This window comes from Phytophthora cinnamomi, assembly GCF_018691715.1.
Source record: "Phytophthora cinnamomi strain GKB4 chromosome Unknown Contig70, whole genome shotgun sequence".
NCBI lineage: Eukaryota > Oomycota > Peronosporomycetes > Peronosporales > Peronosporaceae > Phytophthora > Phytophthora cinnamomi.
This window is the reverse complement of record NW_027151003.1, coordinates 302,909-315,102: the sequence shown is the minus strand read 5'-3', so window position 1 is coordinate 315,102 and position 12,194 is coordinate 302,909. Positions and strand designations below refer to the sequence as shown.

At 48.5% G+C, this 12,194-nt stretch overlaps 4 protein-coding genes across 4 annotated transcripts; 2 read left to right on the top strand and 2 right to left on the bottom strand.

The window, feature by feature from the left end:
- Nucleotides 1-314: 314 nt before the first annotated feature.
- On the bottom strand, nucleotides 315-881 carry IUM83_18656 (putative polyprotein; the record flags this gene model as incomplete). The annotated part of the gene is made up of 1 exon (XM_067943666.1): nucleotides 315-881. The coding sequence occupies one exon, from the start codon at nucleotides 879-881 to the stop codon at nucleotides 315-317; it is 567 nt and encodes a 188-aa protein (XP_067786181.1).
- Nucleotides 882-5,117: 4,236 nt separating this feature from the next.
- IUM83_18655 (uncharacterized protein) lies at nucleotides 5,118-5,318 on the top strand (the record flags this gene model as incomplete). Its single annotated transcript, XM_067943665.1, has 1 exon — nucleotides 5,118-5,318. One exon carries the CDS (start codon nucleotides 5,118-5,120, stop codon nucleotides 5,316-5,318), a length of 201 nt encoding a protein of 66 aa, XP_067786184.1.
- A 3,057-nt stretch (nucleotides 5,319-8,375) lies between these two features.
- On the bottom strand, nucleotides 8,376-9,326 carry IUM83_18654 (uncharacterized protein; the record flags this gene model as incomplete). Its single annotated transcript, XM_067943664.1, has 1 exon — nucleotides 8,376-9,326. The coding sequence occupies one exon, from the start codon at nucleotides 9,324-9,326 to the stop codon at nucleotides 8,376-8,378; it is 951 nt and encodes a 316-aa protein (XP_067786183.1).
- A 1,527-nt stretch (nucleotides 9,327-10,853) lies between these two features.
- Nucleotides 10,854-12,020, top strand: IUM83_18653 (uncharacterized protein; the record flags this gene model as incomplete). The annotated part of the gene is made up of 2 exons (XM_067943663.1): nucleotides 10,854-11,591; nucleotides 11,706-12,020. The coding sequence occupies 2 exons, from the start codon at nucleotides 10,854-10,856 to the stop codon at nucleotides 12,018-12,020; spliced, it is 1,053 nt and encodes a 350-aa protein (XP_067786186.1).
- Nucleotides 12,021-12,194: the final 174 nt, after the last annotated feature.

Genomic DNA, 12,194 nt, shown 5'->3' with positions numbered 1-12,194 from the left:
CTACAACGATTCCGCCAATCACAGACCGCAAACCGAGGACATCGACACCGGTCTGCTTAGTAAGGCTGATATCAGCTTCATTCTCAATTAACATAATTTAGTGTTTTGCTGTTTTCGAGGCTCAAGCATTTTGCCTGTATAGTCCGATCACCTTGGACTTTGAATATACATCTGGTGTTCTTTATTCAGGCAAAAGACTGTAGTCACTTTTCTCGCTAGTCATATGATAACTAGCCCCGCTGTCAAGCAGCCATGCCGTTGCTGCCTCGCTCATTGCGGAGAAGACATACTCATCACTGTCAGCACTCTCTTGCCTATGAGGGCAGTTCGACTGCTTGTGCCCTGTCCGAAGCGACGTCCTGGAAAATCCCGTTCATAGGTCCATGACTTTGCCCATTTTGACGTCGGCGCCATTGCCCGCGCTGGTTGCGATTCCCAGCAGCGCGACGCGATGATTGGTTTCGAGCTCCGTTCAGGTCGCCTCGACTGCGTTCGCCACGAAACCCGCGGACGTTGAACGCGGCTTCCTCCTTGTCTTGTTGCGCGAGCGCTTCGTACTCGCGTCGCAACATCTCCTTTGCCTCAAAAAGGGTTGTCGTGTCTCTAGCCTCGATGATTTTCACCATTGCGTCATACTCATGAGGGAGACTTCCTAGTAGGATGATGAGACGCTCGTCGTCATCCACCTTGTCGCCAACCGCAGCGAGACGAAGACAGAGGTCGTCGAACTCCAGCAAATGGTCCATAAGATTGCCACCAGCACTCATACTGAAGTCGTGCAACTTTTTCCTTAGCTGAGCGCGGTTGTGCAAGTTCTGTTTCACAAAGAACTCACGCAGGGTCTCCCAAGCTTCTAGAGCGGTGGAAGTCTCGCGAACCATCGACTGGTAGTTCGGGCCTAGGAAACGCACTAGGATCGCCAGAGCCTTCAAATCTTCGGCCTTCCATTCTGCAGTCTTGCGCAGCATCGCATGCTCTGACTTCGCAGTCACCACATGGTCCGACAAACCCTTGCGGGCCAATGTCATGCGAGCATTGAACTCCAACAGGAAGTAGTTCGTGTTGGTGAGGATGTCGTTGAGTCCGAGCGTGTTTGGGCTCATAACCACTAACAGGAGGAGTTATTGGAGGACGATGTGATGAGGCTAATGCGATGTAAATCGGAAAGTGAGCTATTGTCAACGAAAATAACATCCTGGCTCCCTACAATGTTTACTATCATCTTTACTACTAATGGAGGCAGTAGGAACTGCCCAGCACTGCAGCAGGGTACCGTACCCGGTACGAACCATCCAGCAATCATTCCTATGCACTTCAATTTGCACATCATGCCGCACCGCACCATCATCACCCTGATAAGTGCGAGTGAACCATCTCGTGTAAATGTGTTCAGCATGGAGTCGGAAGATGTCTCGCCTACATCGATCTCCCAGAAAATCACGGGGACCGCAGTCCATGATCTCGACCGGTACGCTGCTAACTGGACAGATACTATACTTCGCTCCGAACCCGCGCTTCTGCGTGTTGATCTCACTCCCGATCGAACAAGTGCATGCTCGAGTCGATGTACTTGGGTAAGACCGAAGGGTAGTGAGAATAAGCTCGTTGGAATTGTCGTGGGAGTGCACAAGTGGGAAAAACGTGATATTCAAATAGCGGAGTGATTCCCGCAGGAGAATAAATCCCAGATCCATGAATAGATGTGCAGAAAAGAGACGTTTGAAGCTTTCTGATTAGCCGAGACGTCTGTTATTGGCTCTTTTATGGCTGTCTATTCCTGGGTCTGGGATTTATTCCGACACAGACAGCTGCAGGAGTCGCTTCAGTTCCATTGCCTCTCTTGAGCGATTGATTTGCACACCAAATCCACAGGCCCTCCCGAATTACCTAAAGTTTTGCAGGTTGACAGGAGGATCTATGCTTCATCACCAAAGAAGCGATATTTGCCAAGATGCCGACCAACTCCCTAGGTGACCTATTGTGTCACCTTGAGATAGACATTTGCGATTCGCAAACAGAAGGAAAGACATAAGGCTCGTGCCTTTGATATGAAAGAGACAGCCCCACGATTCGCAAACTATTTACTGCACATGTAAGTATTGCATGTAAAGATTACATCTGGGTTGACGCACATAACCCGATACAGGTAATCCTCACATCGATGATAACTTATTGCATCGTGGAAGAATTAACTTTAGGAATCTGTATAGGATAGAAACATGAGGGTTGTACACGTTTGAATTGGAGGGACTTGTTCAATAAAATTTCGACTCTACAAAATGTATTATTCTCTGGATTTTATCCAGAGTCCTTAGGCGGATGCCACTCAGGTGCCATTATTCTCCAATCGAAATACCTGCCGAATATGATTCGATCGGTTCGGTTCAACAGACGATTGACGGGACTGTGATGTTGAATTACCTGTGCTCAAATCAAATTATGCTGGTATGTTGAGCCATCCAGTTTTTATTAAGATAAAAATCCTATTATTTCAAATAACTTGTACTAGAGTATAATACCTGTGACAGGTAATTTATCTGATCACTCGAGCGACATCCGCGGATTTTTTCCGCGTTTAGGCAACATGCAGTCCCTTGGAGGGGTGGTCGCCTCCGTTCATTAAGACAAGGTCGTACGCCACACGAAGAGAAGCTCTGAAATTTCGTGGCCTAAATTTGAAAAAGCAGAAAAAACAAACTACGCCCTGCCTCGATTTATTTATTTCTCGTAGCCTACGCGGCGTGGTCGCATACACAGGCAAGCTCTAACAAAGTCGTACTTCGCCCGGAACAGCTCTGGATTTTAATTTGCGGACCGCACAGCACAACAATAGATATATTCTTGCTGTAGTATAGTACTGCTCTCATCTTTTTTTTTTAATAACAGGAAATATGTGGTTTAGTTGAGTGGTTGAGCGTCGCGGTGATCTTGACTTCGGCCAGGAACCGTCGACGTGGTCATCGTTCTCGTGAGTCTCGGGCAGCAGCTTCTTCACCGCCGCCTTGTCGCCCCTGAAGGAGCCCGAGAACACTTGGCCGAAAGCTCCCTGACCGATGAGCTGGCCCAACTATTTCTTCCACCGCACTACTGCCCCAAACAGATATAGTACAGTAAACAGAACTGCATTGCAATCCTATATGGGAAATTCGCCTTCACTTTTTGCCAGTCACATTCCGAGAGAGCACTGTTTGAAACTAATACTCTGTTAGTAGATAAGACTGGACATGCATATAGGTTTGCAACTATGTCAATGATATGGACGTGTTAGCTCGCGCGGACCGTACGATAAACCAAAATTGTTGTTGGTCAGATAATTTTATTCTACACCCAAATCGTTGCACTTTCGAAACCTAAGTCGCACATTTTGATCGAGAAATATTGGCAATCCATGAATCTTGAGAAATTGCCCTCAAGTCACCTGTATGTTGTGAAGTTTCGTGCTACCAAAAAGAAGTCAAGGTCTAGTTCAATCCACTTGTGGACCATGGCATGCATTCTCTTATTTTTTATTTTATTTTCCGCGGATAAAGCTGTTTGCGCCCAGGGTGCACCCTAGTTCTCCACCGTACCTGCAGTTACGGCTGTATTGTTTTTTTTTCTATTTTCGTGGAATATAATATAGTATCTGTTTACAGAGCTACAGCTATAGTTTACCTGACACTCCCAGATTGAAACTCATGTTGCGCACCTTAGTTTACCTACGTTCCCAAATTCACCAAATAAAACACCCGCAGCCTCAACGATAAAGGTGTCGCTTCCCGTGGTCGCCGAATGTGAGCGGCATACCACGCATTTTCTGTTGGAGTAATGGACCTCACAGAGGAATTAAGCCAGAGGACAGTATGCCACGGGCACGTAGTTCTCAAATTTCCAAGCTTAACCCGCCTTGTCATCCGAAGAGCCAAACCACGAAGTTCCAACCCAACATCGTCGTTATCCTTGCTGTCGCTGCTGCCGTGCCCAGCTCTGCCACGCGGGACCTGGGAGAACAAGCTACTCCGTGTTCCAAATTTGTGAGGCCATGCGACGTGGATGCCTGTGGCCCAGCCAACTCCAACAAAAACATTAGCACTAGCAAATGCTGCAACTCTCTCAACGATCATCCTGTGTACAAAACCTTTAACCTTTTGTCTCCATGGGTAGGATAGTGAGTCTCCCGCGCGTACGGGTAGGCTCAACTTTGAAAACAAAGTTTGAACGCTACAGAGCTCGAATAGACAAACAAAATAGATGAGAAGAAAGAGGAAAATCTGGAGAGTACTCAGCTTTTTCCTTGGATCAATTCGAGTTACGCATCAGCCCAACATGCTGTCGGAAGTAGGACATATCGATAAAAATCACCAAATCTTTGTTTTGAGAAAACTAGAGATGCAACGGAAAAACGGCTAAGTACAGTGGAAAGACGATCACTTGAGAGCTAGACACAGCTGAATTGAGCAAGGATCGCACCATAAATTGCTAACCAAGTTTTCCTGAAAATACCTCGAAAACGTAAAGATCGTCAAATCTCGGATTTCGTATCCGCGTTGCGTGTTTGCTATCCATATGTAATTTTATACGAACTTTTATATTAAACTATCGGAGGCCGCGGGTACGGGTAGGATTGTACCCATGCTACCCGTACGCTTTCAGCCTGGAGACAAAAGGAACCTTTTGTTAAGCTCTGCTGTGTCCAAAGCTGCACGATCAACTCCCCGCGCATTGTGAAGTAGATAGTAAGTGGGTGGCTGAACAAACAAAGCAAATCAAGGCATACGCTTCGTTGGAACAACCAATTTGAGTTTCTTTTCAACACAAGTAATACAAGCCATTCACCCGACTACCAGTACTCAGTGAACCATCGAAATGAACGTGTCTGACAAGCATATATTGTGTGTTACTTTGAAGTCCGCGGAGCGGGACGGCGCCTGGGAGAAACAAGATCAGAGGTCGGATGTGGTTGGGTCAACTGTCGCTGGATTCTGTAGCACCCGCGGCCACGACAGGGTCACCCATCCTCAGCTCCACGCCATTTGATGGGCAAAGCCATCTCTGCAGTTAGAGCCCTTGAGGAGAGAACGTATAGCGTCCAGGGAGGGAGGGGACGTATAGAGTCCAGTCAGCGAGCTGTGGCACGCATGATTTTCGTGGGCGGCCATGGTGTTCTGAACCAAGTAGTGGATGCCCTGCTCAAGAGCGCAGCGCCGTCTCAGATGACCATCGTGCCTGCGTCCAACGCGGCCAGCATCCAGCTCTTCGTGCCCACCCCTGGCCGTAGTCGACAACGACCACAGCTGCAGAACGGCAATTACGCCGTGAAGAAGATCAACAGGCAGTAGCACACTGCAGGATCCCTGCAGCGGGGAAAAGAACTCGAAAATGCTGTGATTTCCCTAAGTATTTGTTGTTGATAGCAAACTCATGATGTTAAGTAAATGAAATATTAAGATACGGAAGAATAGCGGATCAGTGCCGTGGAGAGGGAAGGTAACTTACTTATGGCGGCACGCCTGAACTAGGTCGTCTGCGACTTGGCTGGGAACACCTGTGCTGTGAAGTGCAGCTGTAAACATTGATACAGATTGCCGTGACATGGACGACCTCGAGATCGAGATAATATCTCGATCAAGGAGATCAACATTTCTTGTCGTTGAGGCCAACTGGCTGCATTTCTCGTCCTCCACCTCGTCGATACCCTCATTCGCTTCAGCATGCGATTCATTATCGTTAGCATAACTCTTGGATTCCACTTGGCGTCGGAAAATGTTTTGACGATCAATTCGGCTGGAATACACTCTGTAGCACACAAAAACTTCGAAATAGGGATATTGCGAAGTTCTCGCCCACTTCTACCGCAGCTCATCATGGCGGTCACGTACAAATTTCATCTTACCAAACTAGGCAATCACCGGGGGTCACGCACTATAGCGCACTTGCGTATTAAGCGTATCACCAAATTCTATTAGCAACCATCGGATTAATAGCTAAATCGAGCCGCCCTCTCGATCTGGTATTATCAGATACTTCTTTTCGCACGCTCACCGCAAAATCCAGAGCTGTTCCGGGCGAAGCACGGCTTTGTTATAAGAAGCCTTGTGTAGTAATGTATTAAAACTGGTACTGGTACATCAGTGTAGTGGTACATCAGTATAGCTTTAATACAAAAACAGGCGAACGGCAAATTCCTTCAGTAAAGTATAGACTGACTTTAGTTGGAGACATAGTATGTATTTGTAAGTGATCTGACTATGTTAATACATGTAGTTAGCATAATGGTAGTAGGCCATCTAGGGAGTTGGTCGGCACCTCGGCAAATATCGCATCTTTGGTGATAAAGTATAGATCCTCCCGAGACCATGCCAAATCGCATGGGGTACCTATAAACCTGCAAAAGATAGGTAATTCGGGATAACCTATGGTTTTTCGTGTGCAAATCACTCGCTCAAGCGAGGCAATGCAATTATTTGAATATCAAGGTTTTCACGAATTCCTGCATTTGTGCGCTCCCACGACAACTATGACGCGCTTACGCTCGCTACCCTTCGATCTTATCCAAGTACATCGACTCGAGCATGCACTTGTTCGATCGGGAGTGAGATCAACACGTAGAGGCGCGGGTTCTGAGCTACGTTTACTGCTATGTTCGGTGTGGTAATGCACAGACACGTTATTGAGTGGTTCGAAGCATGCAAATATGAACTGCTAGCATGTAAGAACACGTCTCGGTATCTGTCCAGTCATCAGCGTACCGGTCGAGATCATTAACTGTGGTTCGTCAGGCTGCAGACAGCCCTGGATAAACTTACACTGGTAATTTGACTTTGTCTTGTATGTGGGCATGGAAACGTCTACGTAAATCGGCATAACACACAGCTACACCCTGAAAAAACCGTTATTTGCTGGGAGATCGATTTAATCACGATATGCTTGCTGTCTCGAGAAAGATGTGCCTCCTCAAAGAACCAACACTTATTCCCGCAGTTAGGGATATTTCACCATCTAATACCGGGTATCCCGGTGGGTTTATACCCGGTCCCAGTAAAAGACCCAGTCGTTGACCAGAATAGAGACTTTTCAAGCCCCGTTTGAGTTTGCTTTCAGTTTCAGTTTCAGCTATCAGTAGTACCGTGGCGGGATTTGAGCTCAAACGAAACTCTAGCGTGTGTTAGGGTAAAGACTTCAGGCCCCTAAGCTCAACTGGTTTTCAGTTTGAGTTTTAGCTTGAGTGGTCGCTCTTCATCGGGGCGTCGATGGTGTTCGTCGGCCCCAAGCTCACAGTAGACCAAGCGACAGAGGTTCTATGCGCTGTGGTGATAGCTTCGCGAGGAAAGAAGAAGCGTTTTATCGCCATCATGTCGACGCTTATGGCCAACCACTGCTTTCGACTTCTCGAACACGAACCGCGAATCAACTTCAGCAACACGTTCGATTGGACCCTGGACGATCCCACCGCGCGAGTTCGGTACAACTTCACGATATCACAGCTTAACTACCTGGCAATTGCACTGCAGCTTCCGCAGCCAGAGCTACGGACTCGCGAGGGTGACGTGGTCTCCAGCGTCGAGGCCCTAGCAATGGTATGCCGTCGTCTCACCGAACCGTCAAAGCTCTTTACGGTTGCCAACGAGTTCGGGCGTTCGACGTCCGCATACAGCCGCATCTGCAAGGAGACAATCGCTATTTTGTATCGGAAGCATGCTAGGCTACTCTACTTTGCTCGTGCAACTGTGCTAGAGCGTCTACAGAGCTATTGCGATGTGATCGCGGCGAAGGGGTCTCCACTACGCTCCTGTTGGGGATTTATTGATGGGACAAAGCAGTACATTGCTCGTCCAAGTGCCCGAGTCCACTCCTCCTCTCCGTTTGAAAATTTGCAGCGCTCTGTCTACAATGGTCATTCACGACGTCACTGCTTGAACTGGCAGGCGATCACTGCACCCGATGGGATTATTGTCAGTGTCTATGGTCCGGTCGAAGGGCGGCGGCATGATTCCACGATGCTGAGTTTGAGCGGGCTGTTGGAATACATGGCAACGGAGGATATATTCGAAGGAAAGGTTATCTACGGAGACCCAGCTTACGGTGTGTCGGAACACTTGTGCTGTCCGTTTGCGCTCGCCCCACATGGAAGTCTCGAAGCGGAGTTCAACGCTCGAATGAGCAGAGTCAGAGAGGCGGTTGAGTGGGGCTTCGGTAGGGTAAAGACACTTTGGTCCTTTATCAACTGGGACAAGAAGATGCGAGTGCGTCAAACGCCAGTTGGAAAGCTATTTTTCGTAGCCGCCTTGCTCACAAACTGCCATACATGTTTGCAACCTCATGGCAACCAAATCTCCATGTATTTCGGACTACAACCGCCGTCGCTAGATGTCTACCTTGCCAGCTAAGTCGTTAATCTACTTATCGGCGTTCTTGCCCATCGCAATTTGTAGAAGCTTCACCATAAAGGCTTGATTCTCCTCCTCACGCCGCTGTTCAGCAGCTTCACGTCGCTCTTCGCGCTCTCGCTCATGTAGCAGTCGCTTCTCCTCTAATTCAATTCTTCGCGCAGCCTCTTCTCGCTCGAAGTGCAGCCGTTCACGCAAATACTCGTACTTGGCTGACGAGTCCGACAAGGTGTGCTCTATTGCCTGTGCAATAGAGTCACGCACGGCGCTGAGCTTTTCGCGCTTGCTGGGTTTTGTTGGCCTGCGGGATCCAACCGGCGCCGCTCTTTTCCGACCGACATTGTCTTTGGCACCCACCGCTTGAGGCCCTGCAGGACTACCTGTTCTCTGACTCCCATGTCCAGCTGTCTCCGCGTCTACAGATATGCCATCACCGGCAGCACAAGTATCACCGTCCCTCTCTTCCTCCCCACGCAGCTCGTCCATAGCAAGTCGTCGCATCAACTCACCAGACGTCTCAATCCCTTGAATCTTGGCTCTCTCCGTTGCCCTTTCCTGCATTGTCTTCTCCTTCCAGTTGTCCATGCGGCAGACAATATCTTCTAGCAGAACGTCGCGCTCCTCGTACTCTTCAGTGGTCCCAGACGACCGCAACGAGTTCCGCTCATCCGCCCGATAAACGCGCACCAACCGATCAAAGCGCGTACGAATAGCCGGCCCATCTTTCTTAACAAAACCTTCGACGGCTCGACACTTTTCAGCAACAGAATCAAAGGCCTTCATGATCCCATTAGCAGTGCCTACAGCAGCCTCCCACGGCCGGACTGAGTTCACACAGCGCAACAGAGTAAGATCATCGGCTGCAGTAAAGTTTTTCCTCCCCGCGTTAGGTGTAGCTGCTGGTCCAGCACTGGGAGGAGCCGAAGCATCGGCTTGGTGAGATGCTACGTGGTCTGCCATGATTCCTGCCAAACTGAAAGTGAATCATAGCCACTCGAAACGCGAATTTGGCTGGACGGCAGTCTCCTTTCAGTTTTCATAAACAGTGCTTCACTGAAACTGAAAGCAAACTCAAACGGGGCTTCGAAAGGTCTCTAATATGCCGAACATGGAAAGTGTTCTAGTGTACAATTAGACCAAGTTATACCACAGCGCGCGACAAGATCATGGGATCTGGTCAGCGGCCAGAAAAGGGAGGCGGTCAGGGCTCATATGAGACAACGCAAAACGAATTGATAGTTATCCACCATTTTGAGGTTTTTCAAAAAAGTCGATTGAAGATTCAGAGCCCCGAATCGTACATAAGTGAAAATCCGAGAAAAAGCGGGTTTTGTGTTTTGGCGCTGCACAGCCACTCACATCGATCATTCCTTAAGTTCGCACCCCGATGGATGAGGATCCTGGACGAGAGAGCACCCCAAGCGACTACGAAGTCGTCTCTACAAGTGATAGCGAGTGGGAGCCTACGTCACCCTCACTATCAGAATCTGAGGAAGGCGGTTACGATGAAGTCAGCGAGTCTGGGGCAGAACTAGTCAGTCTTTCTACTGAATCGCGTGTACAGGAGTTAATCGATTCCAACCCATGCAAGCGGAAATGCCTGGCGACCAAGTCCGAGTTGATTCAGATATCGCTGCGGTGGACGCTATGGAACCCAAGGAAAAGCGGATCAGTATAACAACTGCGCTGGCAGTGTTGATGGAGGCTGGCACGTCTGAGCGGCGTCGCACTAGCGGGGAGCGTCAACGTTTCGGGTACTTCCTGCCTTTCGTCGGCGTAGTTTCGAAGAGAAAGCTCCACCAAATCAAAGTGATACTTAACGCCGTATCGAAATGACAGTAATAGTTTAATCATCTACGATTGTATAGACACAAAAAGTACATGCGAACTTAACTTAAACATGGATTTTAGGTGTGTTAACGGTGAAAGCAATGCCATAATCGAAATCCTCGCGAAATTTCACTACAGATTCTGTAATAATAATAAAATCGAACTTAAGGAATATTTGAAAATTCTAATTTTCAAACGGCAATAACTTGGCGGGAAACTGATATCAAACTCTGCTTGCGATGAGTTCTTTTGAATGCGATATCAAACTTAAAAAGTAGGTTTTATGCCTTGATATCATTTCGTTTTGCGTTGCCTCATATTTACTGGGTGAGCAATAACTATCCCGCCTTGGACATGCTGTCCAGAACAGCCCGCGTTGGGGTTTACCACATCATGTACTGTACCGAGAGCTGTTATTTCCAGCGGCACAACACCTGCTTCCTAAATCCCAGCACAAAAATGATCGGCAAACGATTTGTTTCTAAATCCCAAGCGATCGAACATTTAGTCAATGCCAGTGAACAGCACTCACTTCTAAAAAACAGCTCAAGTCCCCACTACCGTGTACATACACCGAAGTCTTATTCGATGCGTGTTCACTACATTGCACTGGCGGCCGCAATCTTCGTTGCCAGCGCTGGCATCACCTCGACCTCGATGGCGTCCCCAGTTGTGGCCCGCGGCCTCACTGACCAGGACGCTTCCTCGACTAGACGGCTTCTGAGAACACACACGACAACTGACGCTGACGAGGGTGAAGAGAGGGGGGTATTTAGTATCAACCTTGGCTTCGTTGATGATATCGCCAACGGCGTGATGAAGAAAATAGACGATATCAGCGACAACGTGCAGGTGACGAGTCTGCTCAACGGCTTAAAGAAGGAAGGAAAGCGCCCGGACCAGGCCTTCAAGGCACTGGAGGTGGGCAAGGTGGAAGGCAATCTTCTCGCGAGTAAGGAGTTTCAGTTGTTGGAGAGATACGTGAAGATGACAAATCAAAAAGACCCGGAGGAGATTCTCGCCGGGGCAATGACGGCCAACCTAGGCGGTGATGTCTTCTCACAGAAGATGGCCGAGGCAATGAAGAACCCAAGCACCAGGGAACTCGCCGCAACACTGGAGGCAGCGCAGCTAAGTCGTTGGTTGGAGAATGATTTCACTCCAGTCGCGATACTAAAGACGCAGAAGCTGGACAAGGCTACAGATGCGCTCTTCGATAGTCCTCAGTATGCTACCTGGTTGAATTTCGTGGAGGCTTACAACAAAAAGAACCCCCAAAAGGAGATGTCTGTTCTGGATGCCTTCACCGAGAACTATGGTGAAAAGGGCATCATGAAACTCCTGGGCTCCTTAGATGACGGTCCCCAGGCAACGAAATTTAAGGACGAGGTGGTGGTGAGTTGATTGGCTAATCCAGATCACCCAGCCAACATGTTCAAGCGCCTTAAACTTGACGAGGCTGGAGATGACCTCTTCACGAGTCCAATGTTGAATATGTGGACCAAATAGATGACAGTGTTCAACAAGGAGTATCCGTTCGCAGAGACGACGATGATCCAGACGTTCACCAAGAGCTACGGTGAGGAGAAGGTGGCGACAATGATTCAAGCGGCCACGAAGAACCCGGAGACTGAGCACTTCGCGAAGAACTTGCAGAGCGCCCAGTTCAAGCAATGGATGTCCGAAAAGAAGACCCCGGACGTCGTCTACAAGAAAGTACTGAAGCTGGACTCGACCGACAGTCCGAACGCTGACATTTGGCGCGCGTACTATAATGCGTATGGCGAGCAATACCCCGGCAAGCTTTTCTCATTCAAACCGTAAGATACGGAAGCATTGCCAAATAGACCCGTACTGTACTGTGTTTCAAACCTCGTGTACCGTAGTTTATTCGTGAAGAAGATCCTGTAGTGTACTCCGCAAACATGTACCATACACAAGCCAGCTGAGCGTTGTCTGCATACTTGGGATTGTCTCCATGTCAACTACGAGTTCGTT